This window comes from Aquila chrysaetos, chromosome 4 (assembly GCF_900496995.4).
Source record: "Aquila chrysaetos chrysaetos chromosome 4, bAquChr1.4, whole genome shotgun sequence".
Lineage (NCBI taxonomy): Eukaryota > Metazoa > Chordata > Aves > Accipitriformes > Accipitridae > Aquila > Aquila chrysaetos.
Window position 1 is genome coordinate 22623345 of NC_044007.1, and position 25435 is coordinate 22648779.

Genomic DNA, 25435 nt, shown 5'->3' on the forward strand with positions numbered 1-25435 from the left:
TTTTGACAAATCAGTGCTCTTCCAGTCTCAGTCTTAATTCAAGTCAGTTTTAAAAGATACTGCAGTTTTTACTGCATATTTAGCAACTGGAATATGTAGAATACTTGCAATAGCTGTGATAACTGCTTCTGAAATAAACCACCCCTCTCTATACACATTAAAAGGAAGCTGTCGTATTCCCTGTATGGTAGAAAGGACGCTGCCCAAAAAAAAAAAAAGCAAGCATCTAATAGTACAGTATTCAAAGCCATAAAGTAGTCCCAAGCTTCAACTGATAGAAAAGAACAAAGAATTATCAAAAAATCCCAGATCAGCCCAGCTCGTTAGCATCCCAGGTTACTCCCATCTTCCCAATAATCGTCTCATCTTTTCCCTAGAGTCACGAAGATATAAACATGAAAAACATTCATACATGGGTTTGGTGGCCAAACAAAATACTTGAGCATTTTCTGCACAAAGCAAAAGAAATACCTGCATCTCTTGAAAGTATTTGTGCTGAAGCCAATTGTATTTCTGTACCACTGCATGCAGGATGCAGCATTGGTTTTAAGACTTAATACATTGCTTCAGGTTAGACATAGGTATCTACAGTTATATGTAGTACAAAAAGGTGACACGTTTGCACAGGTATATTTATTTTTTCCTGTGTTTACAGTGCTTCAGTTGTAATTTTAAACCATTCAGAAAGCACAATTTCATACCAATTTTACATACTTTACATCACAGTTCAACATTAACACAATTGTATCTACTAAATCAAATGAACAAAATGGCCATGAACATTTACACTATTCTTCTGTAAACAAGTTTTTTTATAAACAATGGTAAATGGAATTAACACAGACCACCATATGAAAGAGGAATGAGCTTTTCCTTAAATAAATCACTCTGTTTATAAATACTTCAATTCTCTCAATATACATTTACAGACATAATCGATTAAAAGCAGATTACCTACACTGTTCTTTAAAAAGAAAACGTCTAGAGATGGACCACTGTGTGTTAAACTCACCTAACATAAGAAGCAAGCATATGATTAGCAGAGTGTTAAAAGTATTACGGTACTTCAACCTTACTTCTGTTTGTTTACACCAACACTGAGAAGATTGTCATGTTAGGGAACTTTTACTTGAATTCGAGCAAATTACAATCGATCTTGTAGTACACATATGGGTAGTACTCCTGCTGACTGAGGTTTAAGCCTGGAATATCCATAGTTGCCTGCAAAAAAAGTTTTGAAACCAGTTATACTCTTACAATTCAGACTCCTATTCAGAAGTAGATGAAACATTCATATGTTTTAGAATCAAATAGGCCAGGCTAGACTTCAAGCTTAAATTTTCACATTCAAGAGACTGTTTAAGCAACAAAGTTAGAACTTTGACAAACGAGTAACAGTATTTTTCAAAATTAAATACAAGTGCTTTTTCAAAATCTAAGTAGTTTTGTATCAATAATTCACAACTGTTGCTATAGTAAACACTGCCACTAAATGGAAGGAAAAGTACTGCAATTCTGTTTTACTACTTCTAAACACAGACAGTTTATGAAAAGAATGTTATAGGATGGTGAATGATCCAGGAAGTTACATGAAGTTCTGCATCTTTAATTTTCACCTTAATTCTCTCACATCCCCTTTCCCCAAAAAGGCCTGGAAATACTTTGGAAAAATATTACATGAAATAAAACATTAAGAAAGATTTTACATAATCTTTTTAAATTCAGATAAACTCACTGAGTGGTCTATCTTTTGTTAATCTTTAACTATGAAAAGCACTACTTTTCAATACAAAACAAGTTACTAGAATAAGCCTCCCAGCAAACCAGTTTTAAACATGAAAATGAGACCTCTGCAGATGGAAAGAATGACTCCATCTTGGCATCAATTCAGCCTCCTTCAGCAAAGAAGGGCAACTATGTTAACTTAAAAACAAAGACAGCGATGCAACAAAAAAAAAAAAAAGTTTTTTCAGTATTAAGGCCACTGATACCGTAGACTGTGGACAATTTATGTATTCCTTCTGGGCTCAAAAAAGGTATGAAATGTGTTCAAGTTCCTTAAGCCTAGTTTCAGATCAAAGTTGACTTTGTTTGAATTCTTTGAGGATATGAGTATGTATGCAGTCTAAGATATCTTTCCATCCGTAGTAGAAAAGAATGCAGTAAGAAGAAAACATGAGACTTTTATACCAGACAGCTTGTCAAATGCATTGGTTGCAACTTTAAATACCATCTGCTTTGCAAAAATGTACAATAGAAGTGGCATTTTTATAAGGAGACATTATTTTCTGTACTGTGAGAGAATGATGGAGAATATGGAGAGGTATGCCTTTTTAATAAGTCCAATAGACTGTTTTTTGTTTAAACAGATTAAACTTAATATTGAAGGGCAGTAGCAGTTACAAAAATACTTACATCAATGATAGCTGCTGCACTGCTGTCAAGGTGCTTGTATAAGTCATACAAAACCTCCCTCAGTTTCTTCATTGTTTTCTTATTAGGCTGAAGCAGCATTGCCTGGAAGTTAACTGGCAAACCATACCTGAGGAAGTCGAGCAGAAAACGACAAAAATGCTGGAATAAGCCTTCTTATATCTTTAAAAGCAGAATCTTATTTTATTTTGAGAAAGAATCCTATTGCTGAAGAGGAAATTCTGCTCATTTTCATTTTTGCAAGACCATTCTCTTTCTACACTTCATAAGGCATCAGTAAAGTAGAACTTCTTTCCTCAAGTTTAAAACAGAAGTGTAAATGCTTTTAAAATAATTTTAAATCCTTCAGTACTTAGCACAATTCTCAAAGTTACCTGAAGTCTCGGACTAAGTTTTGAACATTCCAGTTAGTTTACTTGCAAGACTTTGCTTATGCCACTAGGTGGAGAATCTAGTCTCTACTAGGTGTATGGAAACATTTGCCAATATTCAAATCAAGCTCAGCTTTCTTCTTTACTCAAGTTTGTCTTCAAAATAAGCTAGTAGCAGCTATGAAACAGACTAGAAAGCAATCTAATGTGATTTTTTTTTTCTTTTTCTCCTCTGGTTGTCTCCTTTATGATAATTTATCAAAAAGGCTAAAAAAACCCTTTCTGTTTTCTGACTAAGGCAGAAGTCCTTTCAACTCTAAAAAAAATCCAGGTCCCTCCTTCTGCAGAACAACTACAGCTGTTCTTAAGTCAACTTAGTAACTATACTTCTGGATGGGTATGAAGAAAAAAGCAGAGAAATTTTATAGTTAGAATATTGAACAGTTTAATTCTGAAAAGTTTAGACTACAAAATTCTTAAGAAAGGCACGTTTTAAAGAAAAAGCATACATTGCAAAATGTCAAGCTATATTACTCAAAGCCTGAGTACTTTTTATTCTGAACTATTCACATTTCCCACTTAAATAGAAGATACAGCAAGCTCTTTTTACAAGCAGCTCATAAAGCAAGCTAAGAATCAGCAGAAATGCCTTGCTGCAATTTACAGAGTACCTGTAATTCCTAAAGCACTGGTGGAAAGACTATACAAGGGGAAGATACACAATTATCTACCTCAAATATTCCACAACTGGCAACAAAAGCCATTGCCATCAACTATTCTTACTGTCCTATTTCTTGACTCCTGCTTCTCAGAAGAGTGGCATTCACACACCTCAGTTTGGTAAACCCAAGCTAGATGTAAATTCTTACAAAGTCTAGGAAAAAAAGCACTATTCAGGTCTGCCTCATTACCTTAAAACAGATTCAACAAAAACTCGTAGTGCTTTCACATGAATCCATGCAATGAAAGCTTCACTGAAATTAACTTTCAGCCACCGAACCAGAGGACCCTGTGAAAGGGAAGGGGAAAAAAAAAAAGTTATGTTATTCAAAATTCAGAAAAAAAATTCAGTCCATTAAGCATGTTTGAGCAGATACTCAGTATCTGTACCATGATAATAAAGACAACTTAAAGGCAGAGTTCACTATAGTCATAATGGCTCAAGGGTGTTTCAATACTAAGTAAAGAGAAATTTAATGAGACTTCTGTTGTCTCTTCAGTACACCATCTCAGCTGCCGTGGGCTAACTATATTAAGGACCATTTTAGTAATATGATTATTTCATTCAAATACTTGTCTGTTTTCAAACTTAATATATTATCAGCTGGAATATCAGCACTTGGTTCAACACAGTGAGGAGCATTTGTGCTACAGGAAACTCAATTATCCCTGAGCAGACTAGCTGGGTGGCAGGCTGACTATATCATGTCATTCTTGCAATGCTTTCTCAGAATCACAAGTTCATGAAATTGTTACGTAGCAATAACAAGTCTCAGATGTCTCATGTTTCTATAATGACTAGTTTATACAGACTTACAAACTGTTTCTTCTTGTCAGTTGACAGTCTATTCATTTCTTCTTTATCTGCTTTCATCTCTTCTTCATTATACTGGAAGTCACGGACCATGAATCTGCATTTGGAAGTGAATAAAATCAAAAGTGGCTATCTAAAGATCCTTCAAAGCATGAGAGACAGAACACACACAAAATAAGCCTTACTTAAATTCCCTGGCTTTATGCTTGAAGTCATCCACTGCCTTCCTGAACAAGGTGACATTACAAAGATAACTATCTTGATCCTCGAAGAGTACGCTACACAGGAAAAAAAAAAGTGTCAGAATTAATAACATTCAAGTCACCACAGATCTGATATACAGTAGATTAAGTTGTACTTTATTGCTACTAGGCAAGAACATAAATGTAGATAATCACACGGGATTACTTCCCAGATTAAACACTTTATACAGAATGTAACTGAAACTTTAGCAACTGCTCTTATTACTCCCTTTCTAAAGGATGGCAGTTTCCATTTCATATTCAGATACTTTACCACTCAAAACCACTTCGTACATGTCTGGATATTTGTTCAAGTTAAAATTATTGTACAGAAAAAGGAACTAAAACTGGTTTAATACTGAAAAGTTTGGGCTACAGCGTTCTTAGAAATGTGTGTTTTAAAGAAAGAGGAAATGGATTTAAAATAGAAAAGAACACGAATTAAAAGGACATAGCTTGGTAAGAAAAAGCGTTTCTTAAGCTGTAAAGATGACCCCTAGATTGACTATTTTATAGTTCAAGACAACACTGCTTATTTTGAGACCTCACCTTAGGAAAAAAGCTTGAAGGGATTTAGACTGTTCCGCAGCGTCATATTGTCTTCAATACAAGCTTTATCCAACAGTTTAACAAGTCAACTCTTAAGCTATCCCTAGATCATGGTTTCCCAATAATTCAATAAGAATCATTAGCAGATCTCCACTAGGCTTAAGTTGATCCAACTCAAATGTGAAGTTAGCGAGAGCAAGTTCAGATTTTATAACTGGCATAGAGCTGGTAATATCAGATCTACCTGATCAAACCCTTACTCTGTCAGTTAAAATTAACAACATAGCAATGCTCTGTGCTACATGTTGACTTTATTTTCAGTGTGTTTACAAGATTGCTTAAGTGGCTTAACAGTACTATCAAATCCGGGCCTCAAGTCTTGCCCATCACAGACACCAAGCACCAGCTTGGCACCGAGGACCTTTGTGAGCCCAAAAGAGACAAGTTACTTTCCTTTGCACACAAGAAAACCATGTACACTTCCAGTTCTTCATTCTTTAGCAGCTTTCAAAGAGCTTATGTAACTTGTTTCAAGTCCTCTGAGTACCGGCATAAAGCTTACAGGCTAGCAGCTAGTATTCGTTGCTAAACCCCACCATTCACTAACTGGAAGCTGAATGTGCCTGACCTGAACTAGATTGACTTTTCAATTCTTTTACTCTTCCCACATAAGTTTATTTTATAACTTTAACCCTAGAGTTAGAGATCCTTTGACTTTTTCCTCAACTACAACATAATCAAGCTTGATCAGATATAAAGCTAGACATTTTGACAAGTTTTTGACCAATCTTTAAAATTCAAAGTGACTATAGATAAAGAACACTTATAAAATATAATACATGGAAATATGAGATTTAGCATTTAACAACTTACTTGCTGGAACGTGGTACAACCATCTCTGCTAGTGTTTCATATTGCTTAACCCAGTCATTATAATTTATCCTAGAGAATACACAGGTTATAGTCAGACTTTCAGTACTGTAGTAAGAAATCTTAGATTAATGGATCAATTTAAAAAAAAAAAAAAATGTTAAAAACATTTAATCATCACATCTTCCAACCCAGGTGTAGGTTGTCAGAAATAAACAAGACATCAGGGACAGTCCTCCTCATGCTGTTTTTAAGATTATTGCTAAATAAACTATAATGATAGCAAAAGCAATATATTTTGTCTTTATAAGTTTACAAGTGTAAATTTTTTGAAATCAAAGAACTAGGAAATTAAATTAGTCATCATTAAGTACAGATCTCAGGGGACCAAATGGACTTAACTGTCAAGATTTATCAGAAACTCCTTATGTAACTCTGCTCTTCTGAGTTACTAATAGGAATACTTTTTCCACAATTACAAATGGGTTCCCCAGAGTCCTGCACTTTCCTGAAGGACCACTAAGAATTTTGGAAGCCCTACCTTTCTGTAGTTGGTGAAGAGGTTCCACCCTTCCAACACCAAAAACAAGTCAAAGGTAAAAGAAAAAAAAACCCAAACAGTTGAGAGATACTAATGACCTGTTTTCTGCTAAAGCCACTGCAAAACTGTTTTGCCTTCACCAGAGTTTTACATGTGACAGAGACTACTGCTTCAAGTGATAACCAGCCTACTGGCTCTCTTTACAAGTTAGAGGCTCTCTTTGTTCCCGGCTCCAGAAACACAGTCTAGTGCCATTTTCTTTTTACAAGAGTCTTAAGGACATCTATATCACCACTTTCCTTGGCCAGGTGAAAAGGTGGATTTTCTGTTGTTTGAACATTTCAGACAGAAACAACCTGTTCCCAGCAAACCTTTGACATGACATAAGCAGTATTCCATTGGTAGAGACTTAGATAAGGAAAAAAGCATTGTTCTGGCAATCTGAAAAAGTGCAGAGCAAAGAAGTAGAGTTCACTTTGCTCACTAAGTGGTGAAAGCCAGCATAGTCCTAACCAGGATAATTCAATCACTATGCCTTCTAATTGTATTCTCATATTGTATTCTCATTCTAATTGTATATTCTTTCCTTACAATGAGTTCTTGTGAACAATGGAATACAGGTACACAGGCTCATTTGCCTCTACTAAGCATCCAAAAGTTTGCATTAGTTCATCCAGGGAAACCCCAAACAAATTCAGATGTCCTTTCTCACAGTGTTATAAGGTTGTGGTATCTATTATTTGATTTAAATTTCTTATTTTATTCTGCTCTTAGGACAAACAATAAACTTACTTCGGTACAATCACTAATAACGTGACCAAATATTCTGAATCAAGTACAAAGTCCTCTTTCTTTACAATATCGGCAAGGCTTCTGGTTAGCAAGCTTCCCCTGCAGAGAAACAAAGACAGCCAGAATAAATACATGTTTAAGAATTGAATTAATCTAGACAATAGTTTCCAATGCTTGACAGTATAACATTTTCAAAAATATATTTTACTTAAGCATTCACTATTAGCAGAGCAAACAAAATGTCCTTATATGCATTTTATATCTTACTGTCTAAAGTCACTTAAAGTTTTTATCAGTAGCTCCACTGCTGTGTGTCATTTCCATATTCCAAATACCTCACACACTTAAGAAGCCAAGTTCTCTTTTCAAAAGTAATTTAAAAACACAAGAACCATTAAAATCATTAATTGTGAAGTCTAGTATACGAAGCCTCAGAGTTCAACTGACCTAGTACAGACCTACATACAGAACCTCAATAAAAATTTAAAGCAGCATATTGCCTCCTATTTACAAAAGACTAAGAACATACACAGATTTAATGGGGTTTAGCTGACAAATTACCACGGCTGAAGACGAAACTTAAGGCTCACTCATAAAATGGCTATTATTAGTATGACCCATGGTTCTGAATCAGCCAGCAAGCTTGTACCATTAACTGTAATGGTAGGGTTGGGTCAAATTAATCAACCATATTTGCACAGAACTATTGTACCTCAACTGTATTTCAGATAATCATCACATAAACAAGGACTTGCGTGCTGTCTTGTCATGTACAATTTATTATATGCATGTATGCAATAGCTGTCTCTCTGCTGGTTAATTTTGAGGGAAGAAACCCAGTAATATTGATATGCTTAAAGCACGAATTGGAGTGAAAGGAAAGAATTCCTTGTTTAGACAGACACCCAAGTAGCAGTGTTACACACCACTTTAACAGCAAGCTTCTCTCAAAAGCTCCAGCAATTTATACTATTTCTACATGGTTTTGTGTATTTCATAATTGCTTATCAATCAAGTGAGCTATTACCAGCAAGTTGGCTGGTAATAAATGTTCTTTTATGACAGCTGCTCTTCAAGATTGATAAACACCTAAAGAATACATTAAGCTTAGAGCCTGTACTTCTTCACACATTACTAAGTTTTCATGGTTAGATAACTTTCCTGTGCTACATTAGCAAAAAACAATGTGACTTACGCATTCTTTCTTTCCAAATTCTGAAGATTCCCTTTCAGATTATTGTATGCTGAGGCTCTTGCTTTCAGATCATTGTCAATCTGGTTTACTCCCTTAAAGATAAAAAGAAAAGGAACAGTGTCTAAAGAACTAGAACAGTTTTTAAATGAATTCTCAATTTCAAAACTTAGATCTGCCAACAAGAACTTAATGAAAAATGCACAAGTTAAAATGTTTATTTCTCTAGTGCTTGACAAACCTCACTCAAAACTCAGAAAACTCTAAGTTAGAATTCCTTTAAAGGAAAAATCAGCCAATAATAAAAGTTACACATGCTCTTCTAGTATCCTGCTGCATCCCAGCTGATCATTACTCCATCACCTTGAGGCTACCACTCTCCATCTCAGCTGACAGGAGAGATCATTTGAAGTTTACCTTCCTACTGTGATAAAAGTATACTTGTGAACACTGGGTAACATTTCCTCCAGCTGTTACCTCACTTCTCATTATACTTTTCCCCTCACTAGAGCTTCAGTGACAAGAATCATGGTACAGTTTTATGAGTAGCAAATCAAGAATCAAGTAACCCAAAACACTAATGCTTTGCATCATCTACAACTTAAGAGGACACTCTGTTGCACTTGTGTTTGCCTACTGCAATTTGCAGCTTTCCTTGAGATGAACAGCCTTGATCACTCAAAGATAGAATATCAACTAAATGCATCATCTGCCTGATTCCAAATGGCTGTTACTATTTATGGTTCTAAAAATTATCACAAGTATTTTATGTCTTCCCCCCCCCCCCCCAACAGAGCTATTTCCTATTCTGTATGTTTGCAAAGGAAAATACAATAAATTATATCACCATCTCCCTTCACAAAGTCATCTTTTATGCTGCTGTTTTACCTTGGCAGTGGCTTACAACTATAAAGAAAAATCTGTTTTATAGACTTTCTTCATTTAGTTAAAACTTATGTATTTTGGAATGACTGAAGTTGCACAGGGCCAGTTCCAGGGTAGACAGATAAACAGTATTTCAGACTTGAATCCAATTTCTTTCAGACAATAAATATATCTGTTGAGTCAAGTAGAGGCAGCATTCTATGTTTAATGTCACTGGCAGCCTTCAATCATCTTGCAAACTTTCATATCTAATTTCCAACTATTTTAACGTCTAGACTCAGACTCTCACATTCAGCTTGCCATTGCTGCTCAAGTAAGCCATCTTTCTCAAATCCATCCTCCAGGATTAATTAGAACGATTAGCAAAAATTATTTACTCCCAACTAGGTAACCTGGCAGCAAGTAGAAGAACACAAAACAAATTAAGCAATTAGTAGGCCTTAAACATCCAATCATACTCCTGTCAGCGTGTACCCTATACAAGGAAGTACTTTAAAAATCAATACACTCAGTAGCAGTTGGAAAACTGAAAGAACATGGTACAGTATTGGTGTGGCATCGTAATGCTGCCTACTCCCTCCTTTACTGCTTCCTCACTATGGCATGTAGGTACAAGCATATAAAAATTTGCAGGGACAAGTATCTGAATACAGTCAAGGGACTCTCCCTTTATTTGGGCTTAGACCATTGACAAAATGTTTTGTATGCATACAACACTTCAGCTTGGGGATCCAGATATGATTTTATTTCCACAAAATGAATCTGTCTTAAAAGCAACATCACATAGTTATATAGCGACCTTGCTTATGGTAACACATAAGTTCTCTTGTCTGTAGCAGGAAGAAGTCATTAAAAGCCAGAACATTCTGGCAGTTTCATTTGGCAACTTGTTAATGGCTTGCACCTTTACAGATACAGCAATGCTTTAGACAAAATACTCTCAAAATAAGACAATTTACTTTTTAAAACAGATGAGTAGTTAAGGTTATTTAAATTCTTTGATGTAATCTTTTACAAAGCATGTGGAACATTTCAGCAGGTGTCACAAAGCACACAACTTCATGTAAACTTTTTTTATACTACAAGAAGTGGCACTAACAATATTTTTTATTTTTTTGTACAGCTAGAAGACAGCATTAGGGGAAAAATTAATCAGAAGCTATTAAGCTAGTACCTTTGTGCATGTGGACTTTTTCCCAGACCGACAAACTTCCCCTCCACTTTTCCAAGGATCAAAACTTTCAACAACAGTCTAACTATGCATTGTTTAATGACAACAAGCAAAAACCATTGATACAAAACACAGCCTTTACAGAATAGAACAGAACCAGTTCTGTTCATAGTTTCCTAATTGCCAATACTCTAATTGCACTCATTTGTAAAGTCAGTAGCCTTTTAAAAGATGACTGCTTAGACAAAAGCCTCTTACTGCTGCACTGGCTGGAGTTTACTGTAAACAAGAATCAGCTTTGCTTCCTATTAAAATGTTAGAGAACGCAGAACCGCAAACAATATCACAGCAGAGCTCTTGAAAATATATTTGTGTAAAACGGCCAAATGAAGTGATAATACAAACTTTCTTTTGGTAGTAGAATTGGTGGATAACTCACAAATGCCATTGCAAAATGAGGCAGACTTGTGATACTGCTAAAGAAAGTATCAATCTAACATAGATGGCCTATTTCTACACACAGCAAAACCCAGATATTTAAATCCCTTACATAGTCATTGGCAATACATGAGTGTCATCTTATAACTATGCAATTGAGCTGTTGTACTCCAGTAGATACCTGGGTTGCTGAAAATGTTGGACTAGGGCTCTAAGGCTATTGAGGTTGTCTCCTTGCGTAACAGTCTTATAACTGTAATTTCAAATACAAAGAATGACTAGATTAAGTGACAGCTCTCACATGGCACAGGTACCATCTTCGAAGTCTTCAGTATTGACACTGGGGTTCACAATACTTATGAAAGTTAAAAGCTGAAAAAACTTGATGGATAGTTTCAGTAGATTTCCTTCTATTTTACATGTTTCCAACACTGCTACTCCGACAAACTCCCCACTGCAGTTGCCATTACTCTCATGTTGGCAGACATCAGAATCTGCTGCTATAGTGAGTGAGGAGGATATAAAACCATACAGGAAAAGTAGTATCTCATGATTTGACAAGCTTTTCAAGTTAACATCAACATGTCAAGAGGCTTCACAGATTTTAATTAATGCAGCTCTATCAATTTTCCTATACCTTTGTGTTAATCACATGACAAAGTGAAGATTTTAACTGTCAGGACTCTCTTTGCCTGGGGACAAAACTGCTTCAAGTCCTGTGACATTATCTCCTAGGTGTCACTTCTACAAGAACGTAAGTCAGTTTCAGTCATCCTCCTTTTCTCCACTTTATGGACACACATCTGTGGCTCACAGCTGAAAACATTTTGTAAACTATTTGAAATTAGATTTATTACATAGGTGTCCCTGAAGCTGTCCCTATAGAAGACAGGCACAGCTAAACATGCAAAGAAATGGAAACCCTCAACAGGATGATTCAGGCTGAACTCCAGCAGATCTGTTTCTCTGCATTTAGTATCCAGCCTAATAACTCAGTGAGGTCCCTAAATTAGATGAAGAATGTAATCCAGTTATTTAATTTAAAATTCAGGTTTTGGACTACAACTTTGCTGCAAGCAGATGATTTAGCTAGCAATCTCCAGGACACAGCATAACATGCACTGAATCCTTGATAATATTTCAATAAAGGGCATATCCCTTCATGTTCTTTGTTGCTTTTTCAACGAACTTAATTGCCACAAAAGTAAGTTCTATACTATGGCAACAGGTAAGTTCCAAAAATGAGACAAAACACAGCTGAAGACTTTTTTGTCCCTTTTTAATTCAGTAACTTTCACTCCTATTCTAAGGCCAAACCAAAGGAAATGAACTTTTTTCATGAACCTCCTTTTAAGACTTGTAGAAATCACTTCACCCTGTCTTATGTTCTCTCTACCCCTCTTCCCCCACCAAGTTCCTCTTCTCCCAACTTAAATTTCATGCCTATACCTGCCAAGTAGCTGCGGTAAACAGCTGAATGCTTCATTCTGATACCTCCTTCTGAAGAAGCAAAAGCTTATGTACTTTAGTGTCAGATATTAAGATTATTATTTTGCATGTTAAAAATTTCCCACAGATACAAATCTTAAGAGTCATAAGACAGTCAGTCTTCCTCCAACAAAACTCCACACTGCAGATGTTTTCCAGGAATAGTTGCTAAGTGTAATTTGTGGAGTAAATTCAAGATGCAGTGATAGCCCCAAAGAAAATATCAAAATGAAAGCATTAGTTGCATTCTCAGTCAGCTATGTATCATATATTAAGATTTTGTAATCTGCAAAAATTTTGAAGTAATAGTTTCAGGAAAGAAACTAATATCTAAAGAATCTGCAGTTACAGCAAAGCATGAGTCTGCCAGCACTTACCCCATCCCCACCCTGATTATAGTTCCCACATATCCATCACCAAAGACTATCTCTATAGGTAACCAGAGTACCTGCTTCTTTTTTCCAGGTTATGTATTTTATTGACACAGATAATTACAAGAGTCAGTTAGCAGATTACAGAAAACAGAAAAGAAAAAAACCTGAAAAAGCTGGGAAAATATTATGGCAAAGGTAGCTTACAGAGAACTCTTTCACTGTTTGAATACAGTAAGTCATTGCTGAGGACCCTATCTATGCTCACAGCAAGTACAAACCAAATGAAATCCCGAAAGTGCGAAAAACTTTACCAAGGTAAAGGCGGGGGAACACCCATGACAACACTCAAATGAACTTTCCTTAATCTAACATTGAAGGCTTATTTTTCCCCTCACAATTGAGTGCCATAGCTTTCAGAAGGTATGTAAGTTCCCTGGTTCACTGCTAACAGCCCACAAAGTTTGAGAACATCAGACAAATGGCATGCCAGTACAGCAAAATTTAAATGTAACATCATTTGCTAGCTATTTGTTTGTTAACTCAGTGATCTTTGGAAACAAAAATCAGCAAAGACAGCATGACGGCATTCAGGGAGCACCCTCCAAATCCTATTCCCATCCTAGTATTCTTTGGTTACTAAAACACAGACGCTGCTACCAGGTTCACTACTGCTGTTATCAAAATTACATGAAGCTAACAAAAACAGACAAATAGCTTTGAGTACCAAGTTTTGTGCATAAATATGTCAAGTTCAAGTAGGAAAGTTTTATAAAACAAATTACCTTACCTTTGCAATAATTTCTGAAATATTCTTCAAGGATTGCTTGATTGGGTATTTGGCCATATCCCACTGGAACCTTGTTATATAGGTGACCAAGTCAACTAAAATTTTAAAGAACTTTATTAAGACAAACAATAAAAAGACTGATGTATTATATTCCATGTAGGATTGGTGTAACAGAAGAGTACTGTAACAAACTGTTTGTGGACCTTCACATGTGTGGACCCTGTTGCTTAAGAAATTTGAAAATAAACAATCAAGTTGTAAGTTATCCCTGACCTCTGCCTTCAGATACTGGTTTCTCCACCTCTGTAGATCCTAAATGATATTTACTACTAAGTCAATAACGGCTGGAGAAGTACAGACAAGACCAACTATTTTTTGCTTTGTGTGAAAAATGGGTGGAAGAAGTGAGGGTTACGACAGAAAAAAAGAAGGTAAAGATTATGTGGCTCACCTGAAGCAACTGTTTTGTTGTTTGAAAACAAAATATTGATTTAGAGACCAGTGCAACTCTTAACTATAATAAAATGGACAAATATTTCCATGACACAACTCATTTTATAAAGACATTCTATCATAATTTGGGAACAACTGAGTATTCCAGCACAGCTTACATAAAATCATACCTATTCAGATGACAGACTAATACAAAGAATGTTTACAGTAATCAGTAACAGTAATTTTTATGTTTCACCAGAGACCAGTGATGACAAAATACAGCCCTAAAGGATCAAAAGGCTTCCGTAAGTGAGTATTTAACACGTAAATCTAATTTCTTACCATTCTGGATCCTATAATTTGTTTCAGGGCAAGTGACTCACAGAAAAAAGTACTTCCACATCTAAACTAGGCTTTCAGAATGTCATACAGAGAAGCAGCATTCAGTATGTTCCAGGATCATTGCCTTCCCTCCTACACTTTTAGGATGCACATATCATCGTTAACACTTTACCTCCATTAGCCAGAAGATTTTCCTGAACTTTATCTTTACTGTCTTCTAGAACATCAGCCATATACTGGGCCACTTTCTTTACAACACTGAAAAATGAAAGATAAAGATATGAAAAAAATAATTAAAAAACCCTGCTATTTTGAGAAATACCATTTATGAAAGCAATCTGAAACTGCCTGAGATTGGATCAAAAAAGGAAGAGCTGATTGCTTTACTTACAAGCTTTTCCAACTTCTAAAATACATGCCAGAACTCTATTTAAATCCTTCTCTAGCGTTGCTACTCATCAGTTCTCAAAAAAGTGAGGCTACTTCCCTTGCCTCCAGGTAACAGGGGTTCACTTCAGGCATAATGTCACTATATTCCAATCTTTTTCTGAAGTCTGTGGTACTTTCAAAATCCTAACCCCTTTCTAAAAATAGATAGTGAGGTAGAAATTGTCAATAATCCAAATTAAACACAAGGCAACCATGACAATGAAACACCAAAGATAACTGTAGAACTATGGAGAAACCCCAGCCCTAAGCCCACATGAGATCTGACACTCAGGACCTGCCTTCCTCACTAGAAAAGCTACGTTTAATATTACTCACATGTGCTGTGCCAAATAGTTTCCTTTTCTATTTAAAAACAACTACTTAACACTTCTCTCCTTGAAACAGAAGATGGCTCCACAAGTTCTGGTTATATGAAATTTTGTTACATTTGCTTAAAATCACCTTCGAAGGACCATTAGTTTCTTCAAAATGAATAGGTTGTGCATTTTGATATTAATGCTGTTTAATCATCTCTGTGGATTAGGAAACAATGTGGTTACCTTCTCAAAGTCTGTAAACAGTACTCTAACTTGCTAAAAGAACAGTTTTTACTCTGTTTCGTCTTCACTTCTACAGCTGTCAGGCTCAATTCTTAACAGTTCGCCAGGACCCGGCAGCACACAGCACTACTATAGGGAGAACCATCCTTCATCAATGCATAATGTTCCTCTATTCCACAAGAAGTTCAGATTTTTTTTTTTCAAGTATAGATACCAGGAAAAACAGCAGCTTAGCTTTCTGAAATCTTAGATTGCTGACTGCCTGCAGAGGACCACTAGGAAACAAAAAAAGCTGGAAATAACCTGTGTATTATTAGGACTCAGCAAACCATCACACCATTATTCTAATATTTTGCATGCTAGTAAAAATAAACTGTTACCCCTCCACAAACGCATCCAGTTTAGCCAGCTCATCTGACAAACCAACCAAAACATCCAGTGTGCCAACCTAGAATGAAAGATCGAAATGCATTACCAATAGTATATAAACATAGAAAGATAAAACCAAGTTACAATAAAAGCTGAATCTCCTGAACAGGTACCTTTGCAGAACTACATAAAATACTGCACTCTAAGATTTCAGACTTGCTGATATAACAAAGTCACCCTGTGTTTCATTTGCTCAATATACCCCTAAAGCACTACTGTATCAGATCTAACTCACTCCAGTTTGGTGCAGTTTCAGTCCTGCACACCAGCCATCTAAAACATGTTAAAACAACTTTTACATTATGAATTGGCTGCATTTCCCACAAGTCGCTTGCTTCAGCATTTGATTTACTACTTTAGATCAAATCTGAAATTTCTGTAATCAGGTATCTCAGTGCTGGAGGCTATTAGAACATGAAAACTTTGAAGATACAAGAGTACTGCAGCAGTCAGACCAGCAAGAGTCTGGACTTTTTGCATCTGGAGTAATGGAACATCTAGCTTGCCTACAAGCTTTCACTCTTTCTTCCCTAATTTCATGTAATAACCTAGAACAATACATGTACCTTTCTGGGACCAGGATGACACCATTTTAGACTCTGTACAATTCAAACATGAAAATTACAGCACAGTAAAACACTCTGTTTAGCTCTTTCAAAAACAAGTCTCAAATGGGTCTAAGACATCAAAAAGGGTAAAAGCAGTATAGCTATGCTCAAGTTAAACAGCCAAAGGGTGATTATTTTTAAATAGGTCATATGATATCAGTGTTTCTTTGGTTCTCTCCAAGTACTTACATATTTGTTCATTCTGTTCAATGAAAGTAGGAGATACCTCCAAAAAGACAACTCCTCTTATCTTTAATATTTTAGCTACTAGTTCATATTTCTTGCTGAAATATTATTAGGCATAAGTTAATCTTTTTACTAGTCAAGATGCTATTAACATTACTTTTAGTCTAGCATCTTTGTTCTATATATTTGACCACTCAACTTCATGTGATTCCTGTTCTCTTTAGCCTTGAAGCAGAAAGGAGCGCAATTACTTAAGTAACATCACAATCAAATTGCTTTCCATGCCCCACCTTCTTCTGATCTACATGCAGAATAAGGAAGCTAACATTTTGATTGGTCACTTACAAGTCACAGGACAAGTAAGTCTTTAAACAATAAAGCTGCTGTTCAATGAAGACTAAATCACTGTTTCAATGAGTTTTAACTAAAGATCTTACTCCTTGAACAGTTTTACCAGGTCCACAGAAGCCAGACTATTTCCGATTGTATATAAAGTATACACAACTTCTGTCCCTTTTAGGAAGCAGAGTAGAAAAAAACCCAATCATTTATAACCCTAATGGGCCTCAGCAGTTTTCAGTGATAACTTTTCTAAATGCTGTAGGCACCCTACAGTTTGAAAGGCATCCTCACGTCCAAGGATCTCCTGTGTAGTCCCTCTTCTTACCTCTACTAGGGTGTCTCTTGAAATAACTCAGGACAGTCTAAATGTGACTATAAGTTATGGCAGCTGGAAGATCCTCTTAAAAGACACACTAAAGCACTTCGTGCCCTGGGCCCATTTCTTAGCAGAGACAGGAACAAGGCATCACACCACATGAACTTGATCTATTCTGTAGACAGAGGTTGGTGGCATTTTTTCCTCTTCATTTTGATCTGCTTTGATGAGCTTTCACTCAGTTAAATTCAGCTCACAGTTCTTGTTTAGGAAACATTTGTGTGTCAGGATAGACCTTTTCCTAATGAATACACTGGCTCATAACTTTTCCATATCTTGATAATTGTATTTAACCAAAAGAAACTGCTTTCAGATTTTGTTTCTCTTTGCTTCTCACTGTCACAATTCAAACAGTTTTCTTCCCATTTTCTATAACACACATTAGCACATCATACTGGAATGCTCAGCCAGAGACAAGCACTACTCTAACAGAAGAATATTACTTCTGGACAAAGAAAAGGCAGCAGCTGTTTGATCACGCCTGTATTTTAAATTGAGCCTTTTCACTGCATCTCAGCCAGGAAAGTAGAAGCAGACAGTTCAGAAGTAAAAAAAAAAAAAAAAAAACCCAAACAAAAAACAGAAAGCCATCAAAGGAAACCATTATCATCTGAATACTCAGATCACAAGTCTCCATTTTTCTTCTAATTTTCTTCTCCAGCTAACTGCTAGCAGTATGAGGTCAAGAATACCATCTCTGGAAAAACTGCTGTATTAGCTGAAAGAACACAGCTTGCTGAATCTTTATAACTTACAGAGTGAAGAATTTTTAACTTAGAATTTCAGAAAAAAGATAATTGTTGTCTAAATTATTTTTAGATCCACACATAATCATCAAAAGAAGTCAGCTGTATTCCCCATCTACAGTTTTAGTCTAAAGAAACAAAGACAATGAAAACCAAACATACTTCTAAAGGACACGAAATGGGGCTTACATACCTTCAAATCTGGAATATTGAACTTTGAATTAGTAGAAAGATTGTTATTTTTTGTAGTTGCTGCATGTAGTTTCTCCCATGTCTGTTGACAGGTTTTTTCCCCAGGAGCAGAAATCAGCCAGAACTCGGTCATTTTTGTGTCTTTATCTTGACGCTTTCTGCTTCTGAAGACAGAGGCAAGATTCTAGTAGAAGGGAAGCAAGGCAGGGCAGGGGGAGGAAGAAAGAATATCTGCCATTAGTTCAGGATTCAAAGCTTTGCCTGAAGAAAAACATCTCATTCCGTGTTACTAAAGTGCAGTTCCAGCCACTGCAAGAGATTTTACCAAGAGCATCACGTGGTTCCAAATTCATTTTTTCCTATCTTCCAAATCACATTTGCACAGTTGGGAAGTCTTTTTCAACTGCCCATCCTGCAAGTTAAAGTGTGCTGAGTTTGCAACATTAGCATCTTTCAACCGCAATTCCACAAAAGATTATAAGCAAACAATCTAACTGAAAATAAATCCAATAAAACAGGACCCAAATCATATTTTCACAGCTGTATATATTTTCCAGCATCTGTACAACAGAAAACTTTTTCTGAACACATAAGAGGGAAAAAAAAAAAAGCCACAAATTTCAACTCTGACGTTACAGCTTTTCCAATCGCTTTTCAGATTAGGACAGTGTTTTAAAGCGAGTAAATGCCTAAAAAATATTTAAATGCAATAAGCCTTAGTTTATTCTTTCATTCAAAGAAGGTTCTCCTGGCAGCTAAAAATTTCAACAAAAAGGAGAACACCTTCTAGTCTTGCTATCTCTGTTGTCACTGCAGACCTTCAATAACGTTACAGATACTGGCATTAGTCAAGAGAGCATTGGTACTAAATACAAATTATGTTGAGCTACTTTGCAAATGAGCTCAATAAGTTAAGAGTATATATGTTCTTCTGTCACTAAGAAATAGAACAAGCTGGTTGAGGGTTACTGGATGTTTTTAATAAGGGAGCGAAGAACAAAATCAAAGCGTACCTTGACAGAGTCTAAATGTCAAATTTTGATATTTGCAATGTCTTCTGTAGCAGCTTTGAAAGAGTAGAGACTAACCTACATTTCACAATGAGCGCAGACTAGAGCACTCAATTTTTTTTGAGCAAGAGAATCAAATATTGTATTTGTAAGAATTAATACACAGTAGCAAACTTTGCCCAAAATAACACACATAGGTCCTTCATCTGTGTAATCATTCTAGGGTCAACAAGTTATCAAGGGTGTTGAAGTTGAAAATGAACTAAAGAAAGGCCTGTGAGCTGATTTTTTTGTTCAGCTACTCAGGAAGCCTAAAGCTGAAGAAAGTTTACCAACCATTAAATATCATGAAGCACGTCTTGTCACTGGCATAACAGCCATCCTCCTTCAATTAAAGGGCCTTTTTTCTAACAAGAGATGATGACATCCAGTTATCGAGGCTCCTGATACCCCACACTCCATGATGTCTGACACTGCATTACCAGGTAGTAGCACACCACTGCTAGAATGCTAAATACAGACAATGCCAAGGCAGGTACAGGTATTTGAGAAATCAGAATATTTACAAGACCAGACACATGTCCCACCCCATACAAGCTTGTCCAGCCTGACCCAGCCCAGTTCTGGGCACTCTCCTGTGCTGGGGCCACACACCTGCCCAGCTGATTCTATTCAACAGCAGAAAGTCGAGGACCTGAAAGTTATCTGTTCTCTCCTCACTGGCCCTACTCTCTCTCTCCTCTCCTAACAATTTGCCAAAGCAGGCTGGAAGAAGGGATAAGGAGTTCTTTGCTTCTGGAAATAGTATGGGTGAGAAAAGGGGTCCTATCTCTGAGAAGGATGGGTGAAAAGACTGGGTCTACTTCCTCCCCCGTGCTGTGGCCTTGACTGTTGGGGGAAAGTCCACGAGAGCAGAATCAGAGCGTGGGTGAAACCCATGCCAACAGCCCCTCAGGCACCACTGGCCCCTCATGCTCCAAAGTGCATACTGTTAACATTCCTTGGTGATACCATACTGATGATTTTGGTATCAGGAGGTATCACGAAAAATTAAAGCAACATCAGTCATCACCATGTTACACAGCTGCTTTGTTTAGGGAAGCACCAACTGGATTATCTCAGGTAACAGGCCTCCACGGGACGTCTATTAATTATCAACAGTTTGGAATGAAACAAAATTTCCTCTTATTCAGACTACTTCAATGCATCATCTTAACACGTCAAACTCTGTGAATCCATTGCACATGATGTTTTCCTACACTTAACTAAACTCTGGCCCTATAAAAGACACAGCCAAGTTTACAGTAAACTTCACTCATGCAGGGAGACGCTGCAGCTGACACGCACAAAGTGCTTAAGCTTTAAATTGGTTTTTGTTTGGATTTGACTAGGCTAGGACTAGAAGAGGCTTTGGAATAAATGTTGGATAAATAAACTAGTTTAGGTGGTAGTGGCAGAAGCCTGCAAATACCCAAATAAAAGACAGAAGACATAGAAATCCAGAATAAAATTCAGTAAGACAGATGGAACATTGCATTCTCATGCTTTCCACTAAAACATAAATAGCCCCTAAAGAACATGTATAAAGTTTCCAGAGATTATATCACCTAAGGAAACAGTTACATGTTTACAATGACACAGTCTCATTCCCTGTATTACAGATTAGGAAAATCAGCTCACCATTAAAAATCTAAACATCTTTTCCCAGGAAAAAAAATTAAATCTTTAACAGACACATTGCAAAGAGTAATTGCTTTCAGTAAGTAGAGTTTTCCAATCTTTCAAAGTTAGTTTTCAAAGACCAAATGTTCAGACTTCATATGACTACAAGTCTATCATAAACAAGCCTGAAGTCACAAACACCTGACAGACTTGCAGCTTTTCATGCTTAAAACCCAATGAACTAGAGCACTTCATGATTCCTTAATATCAGAGGCAAAAAATGGATTGTTCAACTGAATAACCAGGGTCTTTTTCTACTGCTCAAATTGAAGAGGCACAGGTGGAACAGCTGTAGCTCCCAGGAATCATTAAACTAGCAGACCTCTCTTCTCTTCCCCCTCACCATTTTTGTCTGTGTGGTTGGTTTTCCTGAAGCTCTGTTTCATTTTTAATAGCCATGGGAAGTAACATGATTCCCTATTTCATGTACCTACTCAAGAGAGATATTGTCAAATACATACAAGGAAAAAAAGCCTGGTAGAAAAGTTTTAAATGTTTGTACGTTTGTTTTACGTGACGGAGGATGGAGTTTGAAATCAGAACTATGGGGAATAACGAACAAGAAGTGAAGAAAGGAGAAGTGCTACAGAATGGTAAGAAAAACAAAAAAATGCTAGTCAGACAAAAATTACATACTGACCCACTGTAAAATGAAAGCCATGAAATTTAAAGAGAAGGACCACAGAATAAAGCAGGAGATACTAAGCGTTCAAATAAAATCCAGAATAAGCAATAAGAATGGACAAGTGAACTGTTGTTTACACTGTGTACCTCGATGACCAGCACTTTTTTGCAATGTACTGTTGAGTAGAATTTGTCATAGCATAGTTTCATTTAATCAGTCAGCTATTTTTGTTATTTCAATTTTCTGATGTATGTTTTTAAGAGAAGAAATATTCATAAATGGATATCCGCACACATAAATGGAATTGTCTACAACACGTAAATCTATCAATTTAAAAACATTCAATACTATAGCACAAGTACAGTTAATCAAGCTAACGCTTTCAAGGTGGTGGTTTTTTCCTGAACATTGTCCATGCAGTACCCTACCACACTATGATATTAAGTGAGTAGAAATTATGGTCCTAGTTCTACTGAATGTGGGTAAAGCCACCTGGTCAAGGAGTGAAACTGCTTCTGAGATGCCATTGTAAGCATTTTCTGGCCAACTTCAGCAAAAACTATTTGCTATACAACTGTACAAAGAAAAAAAAAAGTCTGGAAAATGAGAAACAAAGTTTATACAAGAATCTCTCTATAGACCATGCTGAACCAAAGTTCAGGACTTCCAGGAGCAGGTTCTGGAATTCCAATTTTACATACAGCACTGAGCTAGCTACCTTGATACTTACGATTCCACAAGTCATGACATTACTATTTTAATAGTGAATGACGAAACCATCCGTACCTCCAAAAAAAAAAAAATTGAACCTTGCAAGACCAGCAGTCCTTTGACCCATCTTTATCTTGTTCAGTACTCAGGAAGAACGCAAGTCCTCATTTATAAGGGCTTAATACTAGAAATTCATTAGAACACGTTTTTCTCATCTTAGATTCAACAGCTGGGCAGCATCCCAGTGTTTCCCTTGACTCTTTCTCATAAACATACCCGCAACTTAACTTTGAAGTGTAGTAGTCTTCCCTGTGCCGTTACAAAGAGATTTAAGTAACACAAACACGTTGCCAAGATGTTCTGCTAGTCGAATAAGCACAACTCATCTACAAAATGCTTGAAATATTTCATCCCTTGAAGCTTTCCCCTAGAGCAGCTGTTTTTGAACCCTAACTGCTCTACTGCCTGAAATAAATTTGATACATTATTTAAAATGTATTTTGCATTACTACCCATGATTTATACTGCTTAATTTCTATGTTATTAGGAAAAATGGATTTCCAAAGAAAAACCCTTCATGCAGTATACCATACTATAATCTAAGCGATGAAACCACTAAACAGCCGCTTCAGTGCTGTACCTGGAAAAACACAGGGTGATGTCAAAACAGAATCTCAGCTAAGACATTTTGCACTGCATTTTTCAAAAACAGCAGGGCTAGGGGGAGGAGACAGTTGTTTCTTCCTTCCTATTTCGCTCAACAGGAAAGCTCGATTTACTAACGTGACTCAGAAGTCTCCCGAAATCCAGCACAAAGTCCCCAAGACGTTGTTTCTTCAAGCTCGCTCTCAGAAACCACTTCTGACGCTCGGCGTTTGGCCCTCACGGCCTCCACGTTTCACAGGCAGAAGCGGCCACAACGAGGAAGCGAGAGCTAAACCCGGGAAGATTTCACAACGGGGAGCTCATATGCCCCGTGCACGGGCAACCTGGGGCTGGCTGGCTGGCACACCGGGCGGGGGCAGCTGGCTTTACTCTCCCCAGAGCCGCTGATCTGGATCACAGGGATTAGAGGACCGTCCCGGTAACCCGGGCAGGCACCAGCTGCCCCGGCAGCCACCGGCGCAGCCTCCCAGGACGGCGCTTTCCCTCCACCCTCCTCCGCTAAATAAAAACTCCACAGCGGCAACCTCGCCCCTCGCCGCCCGCCAGCCCCCGGCGCAGCGCCGAGGCCCGCCAGAGCCCCGGAGAGACGCGGCGGCGGCGGGCGGGAGGGCCCCCCGGTACCGCCGGGCCCGGTCGACGCTGCCCTTCACGCCAGGCCCAGCGCGGCCCGCCGCCGGGGGAGGCCGGAGCGCTCCGCTAGCCGCTCGGGGCGCGTCGCGTCGCGGCCCAGGCCCTCCTCCTTCCCCCGCTCCGCGGCCCGGGCCCGGGCCCCGCCGCGGCTCCCGCCGGCGCTTACCCGTCACTGCTCCATCCCCCGCCGGCAGCCGCAGCCGCGCGCCGCCCGCACACCCGCCAGCGGGTCACGTGAAGCACCCGGTCAGCTGACGCCGCCGCAGCGCCGGTCACGAGACGGCGGCGGGGCGGGGCGGGGGAAGGAGGCGTGACGCAGCGGCGCAGTGACTGGCCCGTCCTCTCGGGACGCTCGCTGCGGTGGGTCGCGGGTTCGAGACCCGGCTCCGGCGGGGCCCCGTCGCCGTCATCGCTTCACGCCTCCCCACCCCACAGCCAGGGCTCGCCCGGGGCACCGCCGCCGCCACGGGCACCGCCAGCCTCCTCGGGACGCCGAACCGAGCTTCCTGCGGCCGCCACGGGCGCCTCTGGGCCCCGCGGGCTCCAGCGGGCACCAGCTGCCTCAGGGCCTGGTTAGCAATGGCTGCCTCAGGGTATGATGGGCTCCGGCCACGTCTGATAAATCAGGGCTTGATTAGGGAATTTGTGGGAAAACCACATACGAATCACAGCGGCCTCGTTCACCACGAGGATGTAGATGGTGTTAAGAAGGCTTTATACGATTTTGCCATTAGGGCAGAGGACAGTTGGGGTTGAAAACGTGTGTGTGTGTGTGTGTGTTTGTTCTCGCTGTGGTCAGCTAATTTTCCTCAGATCGGCTCTTGGAAAACACAGTCTTAGAAAAGGCTATGGTAGTTCAGTGATCAAAACTATCAGTATATGTGTCCTTAAACGCTTTGCTGCTATTGATCTGCAGTGAAGGACTTGGGCAAGAAGACAATACGCATGCAGGTGAAGAGTGGGGAAAGATGGCCTTGGAAAGAAACTGTTGCAGTTTTATTTTGGCACCAAAACCCATTTTTCTTACCTCGCACAGTAACTGCTAAGTGAAAAACAGCAGATTGTAAATTGCTGTATTACTAGCAAAGTCAATTCCTTTTATTGTGTGAAACTGCTATCATCTTAATTCACAATACTGTCTGGAGAAAGCAGGAACTATATACAAAAAGCAAACTACTTTAGTATGCTGGTTTTGGTGAACCAAATGATTTGTTCGTATTTTTCTTCTTCTTTTCAAGTAGGCAAGAGTTGGGGCCATCCTGTAGCTGTCCCCTATAGCTGTGGGTTGCTAGTGGGGAACTGCAGCATAGAGGAGGCACAAATATGATCGCAGAGACCAAAAAGGTGACTTCACATGGTTCCAGCCCAGCAAAGGATGTGGCTGCATGTCTCTGGGAGCAACTCCAGGCCTCTAGTCCAGCGGTGTTCTCCCCTGTAAGTATTTATAGATCTAGCAGCTCCAAACTCTGCTTAGTCAAGTTCGAAGTGTGAATGTTGTAAAACAACCCCTAATGTGGCAGGTCAGTCTTCCTTCAGCCATTTATGTTGTTCTTCAACCACCAGAGGCTTCTGAAAATGTTCCCATTACTGAACTGCCCACAGCCATTTATAATGCTCTTGACATGTTCCTGCTGGTACAATTTTGTTAGAGAGATGTTTCTCATATCAGTATAAAAACATACTCTAAAATAACTTAGTAAAACAGAAACTTGTCTACCTTAAGTGTGGGCAAACTTATTTTTAAATACCTGCATTACAA

General features: G+C 38.3%; 1 protein-coding gene across 2 annotated transcripts; it reads right to left on the reverse strand.

Annotated features, from left to right (window-relative positions):
- Positions 1-614: 614 nt before the first annotated feature.
- Positions 615-23971, reverse strand: ATP6V1C1 (ATPase H+ transporting V1 subunit C1). 2 transcript variants are annotated; one of them, XM_030012742.2, is made up of 13 exons: positions 23843-23971; positions 18314-18496; positions 15814-15881; positions 14617-14702; positions 13668-13762; positions 8528-8619; positions 7333-7431; positions 6003-6071; positions 4524-4616; positions 4342-4435; positions 3716-3813; positions 2416-2542; positions 615-1221 (listed from the first exon to the last, which is right to left on the reverse strand). In XM_030012742.2, the coding sequence occupies exons 2-13, from the start codon at positions 18443-18445 to the stop codon at positions 1126-1128; spliced, it is 1149 nt and encodes a 382-aa protein (XP_029868602.1). In that variant the 5' UTR covers positions 18446-18496; positions 23843-23971; the 3' UTR covers positions 615-1125. The 2 variants fall into 2 exon arrangements, with proteins under 2 accessions (XP_029868602.1, XP_040979054.1); XM_041123120.1 differs by lacking the exon at positions 23843-23971 and adding an exon at positions 23021-23099.
- Positions 23972-25435: the final 1464 nt, after the last annotated feature.